We start from the raw sequence: 17,795 nt of genomic DNA, 5'->3' as shown, positions 1-17,795 counted from the left end.
CTGCTGAAAAATCAGCTGATAGCCTTATGGGGTTTCCCTTCTATGTAACTTTTTGCTTCTCTTGCTCCTTTTAAAACTCTCTCTTTATCTTTAATGTTTGCCATTTTAATTTTTATATGTCTTGATGTGGCCCCCCTTGGGTTCATCTTGTTAAGGGCTCTCTATGCTTCTTGAACTTGGATGTCTGTTTCCTTCCCCAGGTTAGGGAAGTTTTCAGCTATTGTTTGTTTTAATAAATATTCTGCCCCTTTCTTCTCTGCTTTTGAGACCCCCTATAAATGCAAATGTTATTATGCTTGAGGTTATTGCAGAGGTCCCTTAATCTTATCTTGTGATCTCTTTATTCCCTCTACTATATTTTTTTAATTTCAGTTATTCTATTCTTCACCTCTAATTGGTTTCTTTTTGTATTTTGTATCTCTTTGTTGAGGTTCTCACTGAGTTCATCCACTCTTCTTTCCATTCCAGTGAGCATCTTTATGACCATTACTTTGAACTCTTCATTAGGTAGATTTGCTATATCCATTTCATTTAGTCCTTTTTCCGAGGTTTTGTCTTCTTCTGTTTGGAGCACATGCCTCTGTCTCATATTTTTGACTTTCTGTGTTTGTTTCTGTGAATGAGGTAGAACAGCTACTTCTCCTAAGTATGGTTGTCCTCTGTGCAGACTATGTGCCTGGTGACTTTCACTGGCTGGCTGGAGCTTTGGTGTGGGCCAGGGGTTCTGGGGCAGCCTGTGCTGGTGCTGCCTTTGGATGGCCAGAGCTAATGTGGACATTGGCTGGGACAGTCTCAGGCCTCTCCGTACAGATGGTGCCCTGGCAAGAGAGCTGAAGCTGAAGTGGGTACAATCCAGGCTGTATTAGGGTATTTAGCATGAGGGTGCCTGGCTGGAGCTGAAGTGGACATGAGCTGGTTGTGCTGAGGCACCTACACTTGTGGCATCTTGGCAGGGCTGCTGGAACAGAGGCAGAGTGTGTGGGGGGGAGGGTCCCAGGGCATTCCATGTAGGGGGTGCCCTGGCAGGGCAGTAGTAGCCAAGGTGAATGCAAGCCAGGGGTTCCTGTGGCACTCTGTGCAAGTGGCGCTCTTGTAGGGTGGCTGGAGTGGAAGAAAGCATGAGCCAGGAGGTCCTGGAGTGCTGTGCACCATGGTATCCTCGCAAGTTATCTGGAGCCGATATGGTGCAGGTCTGGATTGTTCCAGGGTGCTTTGTGCCTGTATCAATTCGCCAAGATGGCTGTAGCTGTAGTGAGTGCTGATCAGAAGTGTCCTAGCATGCATCGCACTGTGGCTGCCTTGGTAGGTTGGCTTGGGATGATGTGGGCTAGGGGCCCAGGGCTCACTGAGGCAGTAGGCCAGCTGGGGTGCCTGGACTGTGCTCCCATTCACATAATGAAGGTGGAGGGGAATGTAAACTCTGGCACTCACCAGCCCCTCCAATCCAGAGAGATTTCCAGCAGCTTCTCTGCCATTTAGTGGAATTCTAGGGCTGGATTTTTTATATTCTAGTTGTTCTTTTAAACTGCGGCTCTTTTTTCTGGTCCCAGGGGATCCAGGGCTGGTGTGGCCCGGGGCTCACTGAGGCAGCAGGCCAGCAACGGCATCTGAAACCTGCTCCTGTCTGTACTATCACGGTGTACTGGGAACGTAAACCATGGCACTTGCCAGCCCCTCAGATCGGAGCTGCCCCACCATTTGGTAGTGTCCTAAGGCTGGTTCTTTTATATTCTAGTTTCCCTCTCAAACTGTGGCTTTTTTTTCTGTGTCCCAGGGCAGATGAAGTTCAGGCTCTTCCTGTGTTGCCATCTTGAATCAGAAGCTCTCTGTCAGGTAGGGCTTGATCAGAGAAGCAGAGGTACTCTGAGTGATGTAAGGGATTTACTAGAGGGATTTAACCTTATGTGATTATGTGAAGTGGTCAAGCTCTTCCCTGGCGTATGTTTGCCTATGTGTTTGGCACTGGGCCTGAAGTCAGCAGAGCCAGCAGTCAGGAAGAGAAGGCAGATACACAGTGGGGAATGCAAAAACAAACTGCAGCCTGTGAAGATGAATCCTGTTTCTTAACAGAACCTGCATTAGTCTCATTGCCTCAAAGTCTCCAATTTGAACGATGCAAGAGACCTGCCAAAAAGCCAGTGTACCTGCCCATGGAGTTGCATACTGCTTGGCTGAGGACTTAGAGAAGCTGAAGGAGAACCCACAGGGTCTGGAGCAGCTGCAGACTCTGCTCTTTCCCCAAGGATATCTGGCAGCAGCCAGAGTTGTGGGCCCAGTGCTGCCCTGTGCCAGTGAGGTCACCAGGCCTGACCTTACACTAAGCTTTTTAAATTTGGAAAATAAGCCCACTGTTTCACTTCTGCCCTCCAAATCTCTCTGGCTGCCCAACAAAACACAACTGATCCTTTCCCCAAAGAGGGCACGTATTCTTGTTATTCGTCTTTGGATGCTGCTCATTTCTCCTCTTGCTCAATCACATCCAACTTGGTAATCCTCTAATGATTTCTCTGTACATGTGATAGCATTTTACTCACAGTAGAACTTCTATCAAAATTGGAGTCAGTCCTCTCAAAACCTGCTGCTGCTGCTTTATCATCTGAGTTTATGTAATATTCTAAATCCTTTGTTGTCCTTTCAACTATCTTCACAGGGACTAGATTCCATTTCAAGAAACCACTTTCTTTGCTCATTTAAAGTTTTGTCATGAGATTGCAGCAATTCAGTCACATCATCAGGCTCCACTTCTAATTCCAGTTCTCTTGCTGTTTCCACCAGTGACTTTCTCCACTGAAATCTTGAACCCTCTGTCATCCATGAGGATTGGAATCAACTTCTTCCAGACTCCTGTTAATGTTGATATTTTAACCTCTTCCCATGAATCATGAATTTTCTGAATGGCATCTAGAGTGATGAATCCTTTCCAGAGGTTTTCAGTTGATTTTGCCCAGATCCATCAGAGCAAGCATTATCTGAGACAGCTATAGCCTTATGAAATCTATTTTGTAAATAATAAGTCTTGAAAGTAAAAAATTACTTATTGATCCATGGGTTGCAGGTGGATGTTGTGTTATCAGGCATGAAAAGAAGATGAATCTCTCTGGACATCACCAGAGCTCTTGGGTGACCAGGTGCATTGTGAGTGAAAGAAATCTTTTTTTCCTGAGCGCTAGGGCTCAGCAGTGTGCTTACTCAGTAACCCATGTTATAAACAGATGTGCTATCATCCGGGCTTATAGAACACAGGCAGAGTAGAGTTAGCATAATTCTTTCCCCTACAATTTTTGGAATTATAAATGAGCATTTGCTTCAACTTAAAGTCACCAGCTGCTTTAGATCCTACCAGGAGAGTCAGCCTGTTCTTTGAAGCTTTGAAGCCAGGCTTTGACTTCTCCTCTCTAGCTATGAAAGTCCTACATGGCATCTTCTTCCAATAGAAAGCTATTTTGTCTACAATGAAAATCTGTTGTTTATTATAGCTACCTTCATTAACTATTTTAGCTAAATCTTTTGGATAACTCAGTGCATCTTATACATCAACACTTGCTTCTCTACCTTACACTTTTATGTTATAGAGATTAAACCTCATGAACCAACCTCTCCTAGCTTCATACTTTTCTTCTGCGCCTTCCTCACCTTTCTGAGCCTTCATAGAATTGAAGAGAATTAGGGCCTTGCTCAGGAGAAGGCTTTGGCTTAGGGGAATGTTGTGGCTGGTTTGGTCTTCTATCCAGACTACTAAACCTCTCTCCATATCAGCATTAAGGCTGTTTTGCTTTCTTACCTTTCATGTGTTCACTGGAGTTGCATTTTTAATTTCCTTCCAGAACTTTGCCCTTGCATTCACAACTCAGCTAACTGGCTCAAGAGACCTAGCTTTCAGCCTGTCTTGGCTTTTGACATGGCTTCCTCACTAAGCTTAATCACTTCTAGTTTTTTATTTAAAGTGAGAGATGGGCAACTCTTCCCTCCATTTGAACAGTTAGAGGCCATTGTAGGGTAACTTAGCTGGCCTGATTTCAGTTGGGATGTGCCCAAGGGAATAGGGAGGCCCATGGGAGAGGCAGGAATGGCTGGTTGGTGGAGCAATCAGAACATGTACCCCTTTTATTAAGTTTGCTGTCCTATCTGGGTGTAGTTTGTGGTTCCCCAAAGCAATTACAATGGCAGTATCAAAGAGTACTGATCACAGATTATCATAACAATTGTAATAATAATGAAAACGTTTCAAATATTGCAAACACTACCAAAATGTGACATAGAGACATGAAGTGAGCAAACACTATTAGAAAAATGGCGCCCAAGACCAGCTCAACACAGGTTGCCACAAACTTTCAATTTCTTAAAAAGCTCAATATCTGCAAAATGCAGTAAAGCGAAGCACAATAAAATGAGGGATGCTTATATATACTGGCAAGTGCAGCTCTTGGTGTGTTTCATGTCTTTTTATGCGTCACACTTTTGTACATCATTCTCTAGGGCTTCCTATTCTTTTTTTTTTTTTTTTTAAAGATTTTATTTATTTATTTATTTGACAGAGAGAGAGAGACAGCTAGAGAGGGAACACAAGCAGGGGGAGTGGGAGAGGGAGAAGCAGGCTTCCCGCTGAGCAGGGAGCCCGATGCGGGGCTCGATCCCAGGACCCTGGGATCGTGACCTGAGCCGAAGGCAGACGCTTAACGACTGAGCCACCCAGGCGCCCCTAGGGCTTCCTATTCTTGAAGCACTGAGAGGTGGCAGGCAGATTTTTAGTGGGGCTTAGCAATCCCTTCCTTACAAGGCAACTCTCTCAGGAAAGACCATCACAGGCATTCAGACAAGAGGAGACTGAGAAAGAGGAGGAAGGGCAAGAGAGAATGGCAGAATTTAGTGGTTTAAGGTCCCCTGCCTGCTTCATTGGAATCTGCCCAGATGTTCCCTTCCTAATTGCAGTCTCACTTCTTCCTAATCAGTGCCCTTAACTTTAACATAAGAGTCTGTGCAAGGCTGGGAGTTCAGTTTGCATTGTAATTCAGCCACTTGCAGAATGCTGGTATTCAGTGATCTTGGCCCGGTAGCTACAGGAGATAAGGGGTTCTTTTAGGACAGTCATAGAGACTTTGAGGTCCCTTTATGCAGATCCTGCATTTCTTCAGCTTCTTCAGCATATTTAGGAGCAATCAACCCCATTATTCTCACAAAAAATGTTCTGTGACAGCAAACACTTGGTCACCCAGAGCCTTTTCCTCTCTAGATACTTAATTATTAGTGTCTAGATTATAATTTACATAACTTTGTCTACTGCGTGCCATGGAATACCACTGTCCCTTTTACCACTGCAGGCAAGGGTCATTAATGCCTTTAAATCTTTAAATCAGAGACTATTCTAGGTGGCATAGAAGCAATTTAGAGAACCTACTTTTAACTTTCTTTTCTCTGGAACAACATTTGGTGTTGGTTAGGGTTCAGAGAAGCTGAATCATTATGAGTGATATAAGGGATTTATTATAGGAGTTAGCTCCTACGTGATCACAGGACGTGGTTAAGCAGTCCCTTACTGGTCCTGAAGTCAGCAGTGCCAGCAGTAGGGACAGGAAGATGGAGTGTGAGTGTGGGAGGGTAAAGAAGAGCTGAAACCAATGAGGACAAAGTGGAACCTGTCTGTCTCTCGCTTGCACTCATGTCGGTGTGTCATTGCCTCCAAGGCTCTGACTGCCAGGATGCTGGTGCCCTGCGGAAGGGCTGGTGCGCTTGCCATAGAAAATGACAGAACGTGGCCAACAATTCAGAGAAGCTGAGGAAGCTGTGGGCCAAGCTGCTGCCCCAAAGAGATTCAGCAGGAGCTGGAGGAACTGGCTTCTGCCCGATGCCAAGAAGGTGAATGAGCCCCAACAGCACCTGACATTACACCAGCCGTCTGAACGTAAAGCTGCTGCTGTTTCATTTCTGCCTTCCAAGTCTGAAGCGGAGTTCACTTGTGGCCAGTCCTAACCCAGAATCCTGGAAGGAAGTGAATGCTGGTAGTTGGTACAATACAAATCCACCAGAATATTCTATTTTAAATCATAACCGTAAGATTTCATCTTATGAAAATTTCAGGCCTTCAAGCTGGATTAATGCAGGCTGATGTTTTAGAAAGCACCAAGGACATCTTTAAAAAATTTTTAGTTTCTATTGTTGTGGTGTCGAAAGTAATCTCACTTTGACTTTAATACTCGGATTGCTTAGAATCATACTTAAGGCTGCTTTATAAATTATTTATGATGGAATTATAATGTCATTTCCAGTAGCACACTTGATTTCTCTTTTAGTTGTTACATCAGCTTGTTTATAATCACCGACTCCTTATCATGCCAACTATATGAACCCAAATATGAGTGTTTTTGTGAAATAATATCTAAGTAGTTAGGGGATTACTTTAAAATGCCTTCCTTTTGTTTCAAAGTCTGGTCACTTTACTTAAATGACTTAGGAGATTGTTGGACCACTGTCCCACAATACAATAAAAGTAATAATGATCATTTATTAAATGCATAACTGTGTGCCAGGTACTATGTTAAGAACTTTCCATATGTTATCTCACTTAATTCTTTAAAACAATACTATGAAAGCTAGATATTACCTAGATGGGGAAATTTTCCAGATGGGGAAATTGAGGCTCGCTTAAGTACTTAGCCTGAGCTAAGAAGAGGACCTAAGATTTAACTCAGGTCGTGTGACTTCAACACATATGCCCTTAACCACCCTGCTCTACTACTATAAGTTTGTCTGTAATTTCAATGGTGAGCAATATCCAAAAATCAGTAGGGAAACCTAAAACTATTTAGTCATTGTATCTTTTTTTTCCTTCCTTATAGGTCTAACTGAAGAATTGGATTCTGTAACCAATGAACTACATGCAGTAGACATTCAAATTCAGGAACTTCTGGAAAGGCAACAAGAGCTTATTCAGAAAAAGAACATTCTAACAAACCAAATAAAGCAGAATTTAGAGGCTTCTGGTGCTGGGGAAAGCAGTGAATGGGATTCTTCACCTGCTGCTTGGAATAAAGAAGGTTTACTCTGTTTTTCTTTGCTAGTTTTGTTTCTGCTCGTTTCTTCATGTAGGAGTTAAATCATTGTTCCTGGACCAGTGCTTTCCACTGGCTTAGAGGGAAACTGGCCACTCTTTAAGCGGCATGGGAAACCAGTATGCAAACCATTCTTACCCATGTTCTTTTTGAATGAAGCTTTATTATTCAGACTTCATTATTTTTTTCCAAATCTGGTTCTAGCAGCATCAATCAATGCTTGGAAAAAGATTTTTAACTAAATTTTCTAAATTTTAACTAGAAAAAAATTAAACCACTAAGAAAAAAAGGTAGGTTCAAACTTCTTGCCAGAGTCTAGTTCCTTTTCCTGCCCACCTTTCTTGATTCAAGATCTTGCCAAGCATCATGTTTATCACTGGCTATCACATTATAATGGAATACTATGACTCTCAAATTGCAATGCTTTTATGGGCCTTGCTTTCCAGGGATTCACTTCTAAACAAGATATTTATATAAAAAAATTCCACATAATTGTTAACTTGATGATATTTGAGATTATTATGATCCTATGAATTCCCTGATCAACATTCAGACTGTTTTTTGAATACCTGTCAAGTACCTTCCTCTTATGTGTAGGTTAATTTTCAACTGGCAAATGTTTTCATTTTTTCTGATGTACTGTTTCTTATCATATAACATTAAATGTGTTTTTGCTTAGCTTCATGAGCTAAACTAATCCCAAAATTGTTAGTATAAAAGTTAAATTGTTAATAGTATTTAAAGTCATATAAATTCTTACTTGTTTTTCTCTAGTATAAAAGCAGCCATTCATGTTTGTATCTCATTTATAATCCTAAATAGTTCTAATGTATTAAACTTATTTTTCTCTGTCTAGATTTTCCCTGGTCTGGTAAAGTTAAAGATGCTCTGCAAAATGTCTTTAAACTGCAGAGGTTCAGACTGCTTCAACTTGAAACTATTAATGTAACAATGTCTGGAAAGGAGGTATTTCTTGTTATGCCTACGGGAGGTGGAAAGAGCTTATGCTACCAGTTACCAGCATTATGTTCAGATGGTATGTATTAATAAAGATTCATTTAAATTGAAGAAATGCCATTTCTCTTTTAATTCCTTAAAAAAGTCATTTCTAATCATACCTATGTAAAAATCAAGTGCAGTTTTATTTTATCTTTATGTTAATAGACATTTTAAAGGGTTCATTTAAAGAGGGTATGTTAAAGACTTTGAGTGGAATTAGTTCTTTTATCTCGTTCTTAAAACATAATAAAAAAACATGTTGTAGGAGAAAAAGTACCAGAAAAGGAATCCCTGGGCCTGGATTCTACTCCCAGATCTTTATTGAGTGTCAGCTATGGTGTTAAGCACGGGAGATAACAGTAGTGAGAAAAATGGGCAAAGTTCTAGTTTTCACAGAGCTCACGGTGTAAAGTAGGGCTTTCTCAAACTGTAACATGTGTAAGAATCGCTGGTGATGTGATTAACATGCAGATTCTGAGTTTGTGTGGGACCCAAAATCTTGCAAGTCTAACAGGCTCCCAGGTGATACCCGTGTTGCTGTTTGGGAACTAGCAAGGGTATAGAGCAGGGGTCAGTAGACTTTCCCTTAGGGAGGCAGTCAGTAAATGGGATAGTTGTGGTCCATATGGTCTCTGTGGCATCTTCTGAACTCTGCCACTGTAGCATGAAAGCAGCCATAGACAACACGTAAACTAATGGATGTACCTGTGTTCCATTAAAATTTGAATTACCCAAACAAGCAGCTAGTCCTTAGTTTATTGACCCCCATTTAGAGAATATAGGTAATTGTAAGCAATTGCAATAAAGGTTTTGTGATTAAGATTTTAATAGGGAATTAAGTTAGTGCAAAGATCTGGCCTAGGGGCTGTTAGAGAAAGCTGTCCTGCCAACATGACATTTAAGCTAAAAGCTGAAGAATAAGTAGGCAAAGATAGGACAGGGGAGTAAGGAAAAGTGTTCATGCAGGGGAGCACTATTTCTGAGCTCAAAAGTAAGAACGTGCATGGTTGGGAGTATTCAGTAATGTGGAAGAATTTCAGTGTGGCAGGCAGTGAGGGGCAAGACTTGTGGAAAGAATCTTGATTATAAAAACTTCCTTAGATTAGTGGGAAACCAGTGAAGGGTTTTGTATAGATAAGAGACTAGTCAGAATTGTGCTTTAGAAGATAGAAGAATTCTAGAAATAATTAGGAGGTAGATTCAGTAGGACTTGTTTTCATTGGATCAGCAGGGTGGTGGGGGTGGTAAGAGAAGGGATAGTCTAGAATGATGTCCAAATTCTAGGCTGGGACAAATGGTGAAGTTGTTCACTGAAATAGGGTACATTTGGAGAAAGAACTGTGGGAATGGAGAGAGAGAGAAGAGGAGTTGAGGAAGTAGAACTAGTGAATGGGACATTCTTTGGAAAGAATTGTTATGCAGGAAAAAGAGAGGGGGCCCTAAATTAGCTGTCCAGGGTGTTTTAAAGATGAGGGAGACTTGCCCATGTTTAAATATAATGAGAACATACCACTGATGAAGGAGAATGTGAAAACGCAGCGGAGACACTATTTGAGATGGCAAATCCCTGCTAAAGTCTGAATCTGAGTATATTTTTTAATTGGTCTGCTCTCTGTCTGAGGTTATTTTAAGGAACAAACTACAGAACATAAGTTAGTGATTCTAATAATGTAGAATAACTTACAGCTGTGCACAATTTCAGTAATAAGAGAAAGGGGATATACTATCAGCATTTCATTCAGTCAGTAAACTGTTCACTGATTTCTACTTGGCATGTATTAACCTGGTACAGTAAGTAGAAGAATACTCATGTCACTATCATTTGTAATTATACAGGTTGCTGTGTTTTCTTTGGAAAGCTTTGGAATAACTTTTTCCTCATATAACTGGACAGTATTTGACTAGATTTATAACATTTTGCTAATATGACCAATACTGATTGTTAAAATAAGTAAAAATTCAGAATGGTATCTATTTTTATTTTTATAGTATTGAATGAGGGAAGAGATTTCTGTCTAATCTTATATTTGCTTATTTGGCTAATGGTCATTTATATCTATCTCTTCTATTAATTAGAATGAAAAATAGGTAGTATATTGATGTTGTGATGCCCTCAGGTGAGTGGATGAAACTTATTCTAGAGGTAGTGTAAAATTTAAAGTAGATACTTTTTCTCTTTTAGGTTTTACCCTTGTGATTTGCCCATTGATCTCTCTTATGGAAGACCAGTTAATGGTTTTAAAACAATTAGGAATTTCAGCTACCATGTTAAATGCTTCTAGTTCTAAGGTATGCTTCTGCAGCTCTTTTTTTTTTTTTTTTTTTTTAATTTAAACTCTTCACTGAAGTAGGAGCCTTGGTTACAACTGAGTTGGTTATAAAATTATAAAGTGATAACCATATGTGGAGTTGCAAACTACTGTTGATGGGCCAGTGTTAGCCCACTGCCTATTTTTATATGGTGTGTGAGCTAAGAATGGTGTGTGTGTGTATTTTTTTTTAATTTTCAGATTTTTATTTAAATTCTAGTTAGTTAACATACAGTGCAATATTGGTTTCAGGAGTAGAATTCAGTGGTTCATCACTTATATACAACACCCATCTTCATCATAACAAATGCTCTCCTTAATTGCCATCACCCATCTAGCGCATCCCCCACCCACCTCCCTCCATCAACCCTCAGTTTGTCAACCCTCAGTTTGTTCTCTATGGTTAAGAGTCTCTTATGGTTTGTTTCCCCCCTCCCATATGTTCATCTGTTGTTTCTTTTTTTTTTTTTTAAATATTTATTTGTTTTAGAGAGTGAATGCAAGCAGGGGGAGGGGCAGAGGGAGGGAGAGAGAGAATGCTCAAACGGACTCCCTGCTGAGCACAGAGCTCGATGCGGCGCTCGATCCCACAACCCAGAGATCATGAACTGAGTGGAAACCAAGGGTCGGATGCTAAACCAACTGAGCCACCCAGTCACCCCTGTTTTGTTTCTTAGATTCCACATATGAGTGGAATCATATGGTATTTGTCTTTCTCTGATTGACTTATTTCACTTAGCATAGCACACTCTAGCTCTATCCACATCCTTGCAAATGGCAAGATTTCAGTCTTTTTGATGGCTGAGTAATATTCCATTATAAATATATGTATACACGCACACATACATACATGCACACCCCACATCTTCTTAATCCATTCATCAGTCGATGGACATTTGGTCTCTTTCCATAGTTTGGCTATTGTTGATAATGCTGCTGTAAACATCAGGGTGCATGTACCCCTTCGAATCTGTATTATCCTTTGGGTAAATACCTAGTAGCGCAATTGCTGGATTGTAGGGTAGTTCTATTTTTAACTTTTTGAAGAAACTGCATGCTGTTTTCCAGAGTGGCTGCATCAGTTTACATTCCCACCAACAGTGCAAGAGGACTCCCCTTTCTCCACATCCTCACCAACACCTGTTGTTTTTTATGTTGTTAATTTTAGCCATTCTGACAGGTGTGAAGTGGTATCTCATCGTGGTTTTGATTTGTATTTCCCTGATGTTGAGTGATGTTGAGCATCTTTCCATGTGTCTGTTAGCCATCTGGATGTCTTCTTTGAAAAAATGTCTGTTCATGTCTACTGCCCATTTCTTAACCAGATTTTTGGGTATTGAGCTTGGTAAGTTCTTTATAAATTTTGGGTACTAACCCTTTATCAGATATATCATTTGCAGATATCATCTCCCATTCCGTAGGCTGCCTTTTAGTTTTGTTGGTTGTTTCCTTTGCTGTGCAGAAGGTTTTTATCCTGATGAAGTCCCAATAGTTCATTTTTCCTTTTGTTTCCCTTGCCTGTGGTGATGTGTCTGGGAAGAAGTTGCTATGGCTGATGTCAAAGACATTGCTGCCTATGTTCTCCTCTAGGATTTTGATGGTTTCCTACTCACAGTTAGGTCATTCATCCCTTCTGAATTTATTTTTGTGTATGGTGTAAGGAAGTGGTCCAGTTTCATTCTTCTGCATGTTGCTGTCCAGTTTTCCCAACACCATTTGTTGAAGAGACTCTCTTTTCTTCATTGGATATTCTTTCCTGCTTTGTCGAAGATTAGTTGACCATAGACCTGTGAGTCCATTTCTGGGTTTTCTGTTCTGTTTCATTGATCAATGTGTCTTTTTTTGTGCCAGTACCATTCTGTCTTGATGACTACAGCTTTGTAATATAACTTGAAATCCGGAATCATGATGCCTCCAGCTTTGGTTTTCTTTTTCAGAGTTGGTTAGCTCTTTGGGGTTTTTTGTGGTTCCATAAAAACTTTAAGATTGTTTGTTCTAGCTCTGGGAAAAATGCTGGTGGTATTTTGGTAAGGATTGCATTAAATATGTAGATTGCTTTGGACAGGGTAGTATAGACATTTTAACAATTTTCTTCCAGTCCGTGAACATGGGATGTTTTTCCATTTCTTTGTGTCCTCTTCAGTTTCTTTTATAAGTCTTACATAGTTTTCAGAGTACAGATCCTTTACCTCTTTGGTTAGGTTTATTCCTAGGTATCTTATGGTTTTTGGTGCAATTGTAAATGGGATTGATTCCTTGATTTCTTTTTCTGTTGTTTCATTATTGGTGTATGGAAATGGAACGGATTTCTCTACATTGCTTTTATATCCTGTGACTTTGCTGAATTCTTGTATTAGTTCTAGCAATTTTTTGGTGGAGTCTTTTGGGTTTTCTACATAGAGTATCATGTCGTTTGTGCATAGTAAAAGTTTGACTTCTTCCTTGCCGATTTGGATGCCTTTTATTTCTTTTTCTTGCCTGATTGCTGAGGCTGGGACTTCTCTTACTATGCTAAATAGTAATGCTGAGAGTGGATATCCCTATATTGATCCTGACTGTAGGGGAAAGCTCCCAGCTTTTCCCCACTGAGGATATTAGTTGTGGGTCTTTCTTATATGGTCTTTATGATGGTGAGGTGTGTTCCATCTATCCCTACTTTATTGAGGGTTTTTATCAAGAATGGATGCTATATTTTGTCACATGCTTTTTCTGCATCTATTGAGAGGATGATATGGTTCTTACGCTTTCTTCTATTAATGTGGTGTATCACGTTGATTGATTTGCGAATATTGAACCACCCCTGCAACCCAGGAATAAATCCTACTTGATCATGGTGAATAATTCTTTTAATGCACCATTGGATTCAATTGCTAGTATCTTGTTGAGAATTTTTGCATCCTTGTTCAGGGATGTTGGTCTGTAATTCTCCTTTTTAGTGGAGTCTTTGGTTTTGGAATCACGGTCATACCGGCCTTGTAGAATGAGTTTGGAAGTTTTCCTTCCATTTCTGTTTTTGGAATAATATGAGAAGAATAGGTACTAACTTTTCTTTAAATGTCTGGTAGAATTCCCTTGGAAAGCCATCTGGCCTTAGACTTTTGTTTGTTGGGAAATATTTGATTACTCATTCAGTTTCTTTGCTGGTTATGGGTCTGTTCAAGTTTTCTGTTTCTTCCTGTTTCAGCTTTCATAGTTTGTATGTTTCTAGGAATTTGTCCATTTCTTCCAGATTGCCCAGTTTGTTGGCCTATAATTTTTCATAAATTCTCTTATAATTGTGTTTCTGTGGTGTTGGTTGTGATCTCCTCTTTCATTTGTGATTTTATTTTGGGTCCTTTCTCTTTTCTTTTTGACAAGTCTGGCTAGGGGTTTATCAATTTTATTAATTTTTTCAAAGAACTGGCTCTTGGTTTTGTTGAACTGTTCTGTTTGTCATGTTTTCATTTTCATTTGCTTCCATGTACTTTTTAATTTTGTCTTAAATTTCCTGGTTGAACAATTCATTCTCTAGTAGGATGTTCTTTAACTTCCATGTATTTGTGGTCTTTCCAAATTTTTTCTTGTTGTTGACTTCAAGTTTCAGAATGTTGTGATCTGAAAATCTGCATGGTATGATCTCAGTCTTTTTGTACTTGTTGAGGGCTGATTTTGACCCAGTATGTGGTCTATTCTGGAGAATGTTCCATGTGCACTTGAAAAGAATGTGTATTCTGCTTTAGGATGAAGTGTTCTGAATATATCTGTTAAGTCCATCTGGTCCTGTGTGTCATTCAAAGCCATTGTTTCCTTGTTGATTTTCTGTTTAGATGATCTGTCTTTTGCTGTTAGTGTCCTCTACTATTATTGTATTATTGTCAATGAATTTCTTTATGTTTGTTATTAATTGATTCATATATTTGGGTGCTCCCAAGTTGGGGGCATATTTAAAATTGTTAGATATTCTTGATGGATAGACTCCTTAATTATGATATTAGTGCCCTTCTTCATCTCTTGTTACAGTCTTTGGTTTAAAATCTAGTTTGTCTGATATAAGTATGGCTAATCTGGCTTTCTTTTGACGTCCATTAGTATGTTAGGCATTTCTCCATTCCCTCTCTTTCAATAGGCAGGTGTCTTTAGGTCTAAAATGAGTCTCTTGTAGGCAGTGTATAGATGGGTCTTGTTGTTTTATCCATTCTGATACCCTGTGTCTTTTGATTGGAGCATTTAGTCTATTTACATTCAGAGTGATTATTGAAAGATATGAATTTAGTGCCATTGTGTTACCTGTAAAGTTGGTGGTTCTGGTGGTGTTCTCTGTTCCTTTCTAGTCTTTGCTGCTTGGTATTTATAAAAGTATATATAAACTTTGAAGATTTATTTATTTCAGAGAGAGAAGGTGCATGCGGGCGCAGGCAGAGGAGCAGAGGGAGAGGGAGATGGGGAGCACAGTCCCCACTGAGTGTGGAACCTGGCATGGGGCTCGATCCCACAATCCTGAGATCACGATCTGAGCTAAAACTAAGAGTCAGACACTCAACCAACTGAGCCACCCAGGCACCTCTTGATTTTTATATTTTTGAATGTTTAAAAAAATGAAAAGAATGAGAGTACTTCGTGAAGTGTGAAAATTATATGAAATTTAGATTTCAGTGTCCATAAAGTTTTATTGGAACACAACCATGCTTATTCATTTACACATTGTCTACCACTGTTTCACACAATAATGGCAGAGTAGTTGTGATAGTGTATGGCCCACAAAACCTAATATTTACTACCTGGCACTTTACAGCAAACATTAGCTGACCTGTTTTAGATTTTCTGTTAGAAAATGGTAAGCAAGAATTTCTAATTATGGGATATAATTAAATACAAACGGTGCATTACTAGCAAGGTACCCTTTCCCTGTGGAATTTCGTCTGTTTGGGAATGGACTCTTACCTTCATCTGTTGAATAAGCATTTCTCACCTATTCTTTTTTACAAAGGATATTACTGAAATTTTCAAAAGATAGAAAAGTAGAATCATAATACAACTGCCAAGTACCCATTAGCCACCTTTAACAGTTATCAGCATATGACCAATTTTTTTTCATTTGTATACCTGGAGTTTACCCCCCCCCTTGGTTTGTTTGTTTCTTTCTTTCTCTCCCTCCCTCCCTCCCTCCCTCCCTTCCTTCCTTCCTTCCTTTCTTTCCTTTCTTTCCCAGACATTATATCATTTCAGTTGTAACTCCTTCAGTATGTATGAGAAAGATATAATTAAAATGACATCATCACACCTAAAAAATTTAGTGTTGATTCATTAACATCATCAAGTAAAAATATTCTCATCAAATTTTTTTTTTTTAAATCATGTTCCAGAATAGATTGATGGAGTATGCTGTATTTTATTGATTTTTCTGTAGGTTCCCCTTATTTCTTGTTTGTTTCCCATGCAAATTTAAATTATTTGTTGAAGAAATCAGGGTCTTTGTCTTGTAGTTCACTACATTTTGGTTTTCTGATTACCTCTTTGTGATGTTCAATTTGGTTTTTTTTAAGTATCATTATAAACTTATGGACATTTAACATATTTGATAGATCTTAATCCATATTATTCTTTATTATGCTGAAATAGTCCTGTCTTTGGGCAGTGAGCCCCTCTTCAGGTTGGCTCCTGAATCTTTTTTCTTCACCCCATAGTTTTTGACTCCTTGCTTGCTTTTAGAAGTTACTCCATGCTCATTTTGCATATTTCCTTCCAGACCTGGTGTCAGCCATATCTCCAGGTAGCCGTGCTTCCTTTAGTTTTTCCCATCTATTTCTGTTTTATTTAAACTCTCATGTCTGAACTACTGTCTCATTCAACAAAATGAATGTGGAGAACATTGCTTTCTACTACTGTATGTCCTTAACCCTGAAAAAGAGAGTAATAATAATAGAAAGCAGCTAGAAGTTGCAGATAACTAGAGGTTCATGCCACATCACTGCTATTTGAAAAATTGGAGAGAAAAAAAGAGAAAGGATGGGTCAAGGTCAAGTCCAGTTTTCTGTTTGCTCTCACTAGCAATTCATAGGCTGTGAATACAACTTTTCTTAACCTTGCTTCTCCACTTACTCTGCCAGAAGTTCTGGAGAGTCAGGGATTTTTTTTTTTAAGATTTTATTTATTTATTTATTTGATAGAGCAGGAGTTGGGGGGGGAGGGGCAGATGGAGAGGGACAAGCAGACTCGGCACTGAGCGCAGAGCCGACCCGGGGCTTGATCCCATGACCCTGAGATCATGACCCGAGCTGAAATCAAGAGTCTGACACCCAACCCACTGAGCCACAGGTGCCCCAGAGTGTTTTCATTTTTATTTTTTGTTCTGTTTTTTTGTCAAATGAGATCATTCTTTTATCAGCATTTGGATACAAGTAAACATGTAAAATGCTATTTACAGCTGCCCTGAAGTTTAGTACTGGGACATAGGCTCAGTTTTAATGAACACAACATCTGCTAAAACAGTCCAAGGCTGTGGCTTGAGTAACGAGCATCTTCATTTACTGCTTAGTATCCCAGTCTACTAGCTTAGTTCCATCATTGTGTCTGTTTTTGCTTTCAATAGGAGCATGTGAAATGGGTTCATGCTGAAATGGTAAATAAAAACTCCAAGCTAAAGCTAATTTACGTGACCCCAGAGAAAATCGCAAAAAGCAAAATGTTCATGTCGAGACTAGAGAAAGCCTATGAAGCCAGGAGATTTACCCGGATTGCTGTGGATGAAGTTCATTGCTGTAGCCACTGGGGACATGATTTCAGACCCGGTATGTATGATGTATCTAGAACACTCCTTGATACTAGGGACTATTTTCTTACTCACTTACATGATGGAAATCCTTGCTTTCATTAAAATTATTTCCTCAGCCAGTTATTACTCATTTTCTCCTGCCTTAATATAAGGAGAACCAAGAGGCAGAGTCTTCAGTGTCTTTACTCCCCTCCAGGTAACGCTTAGTCTGATTGCCTTTATCCCTTGAAATGCATGTTTCTCAGCAACATGATTCTCTCCCACTTTTAGCCATAAAGGTTTACTGGCACCGGGTTCTCCCTCACATCCATTGAGGAATTCATATCTGCTTTGGAGCTGTCTTCTTTAGTCGTCAGTCAGGGTCTCTGGCATCCACTTCCAGGTCTATACCCAACTATCACCACTGGGTTACAGTGCTGTGGGGTATTTTAGTAACCCCATTCTTTACTCCTCCAACCTAATCCTGCAGTCATAGCCGGAAGCAGATCACCCAGACTTGCTCTGTGCAAAACAACCTTAAATTTAAGAAATCCTGCTCATGATTTCAACCACAGTTCTTTTTGAACCTGCTTTCACACACATATGGACCCCTAGGGTCCCCTTTAATCCCTCCGTGTATTTGTCCACGGCTCTAAATGCCACCTGATGGTCACTCTCTCCTCCTTCCAGACTCTGCTGTTGCCACTTCTG

General features: G+C 39.8%; 1 protein-coding gene across 4 annotated transcripts in view; it reads left to right on the top strand.

Annotated features, from left to right (window-relative positions):
* RECQL (RecQ like helicase) overlaps nt 1-17,795 on the top strand; it is a 52,697-nt gene that overhangs the window by 14,216 nt on the left and 20,686 nt on the right. For 3 of the 4 annotated variants that reach the window (XM_032432747.1, XM_032432746.1, XM_032432748.1), the window contains 5 exons: nt 5,682-6,003; nt 6,834-7,031; nt 7,903-8,082; nt 10,228-10,334; nt 16,923-17,121. In XM_032432747.1, the coding sequence (XP_032288638.1) occupies nt 5,991-6,003; nt 6,834-7,031; nt 7,903-8,082; nt 10,228-10,334; nt 16,923-17,121 (697 nt within the window). In that variant the 5' untranslated portion in view covers nt 5,682-5,990. The remainder of the gene's footprint in view (nt 1-5,681; nt 6,004-6,833; nt 7,032-7,902; nt 8,083-10,227; nt 10,335-16,922; nt 17,122-17,795) is intronic. The other variant, XM_032432745.1, reaches the window with a different exon arrangement.

The sequence above is a fragment of the Phoca vitulina genome, unplaced genomic scaffold, assembly GCF_004348235.1.
Source record: "Phoca vitulina isolate PV1807 unplaced genomic scaffold, GSC_HSeal_1.0 scaffold49, whole genome shotgun sequence".
NCBI classification, from domain to species: domain Eukaryota; kingdom Metazoa; phylum Chordata; class Mammalia; order Carnivora; family Phocidae; genus Phoca; species Phoca vitulina.
Note: the sequence above shows the minus strand (reverse complement) of the source record. Positions and strands in the feature narration are given on the sequence as shown.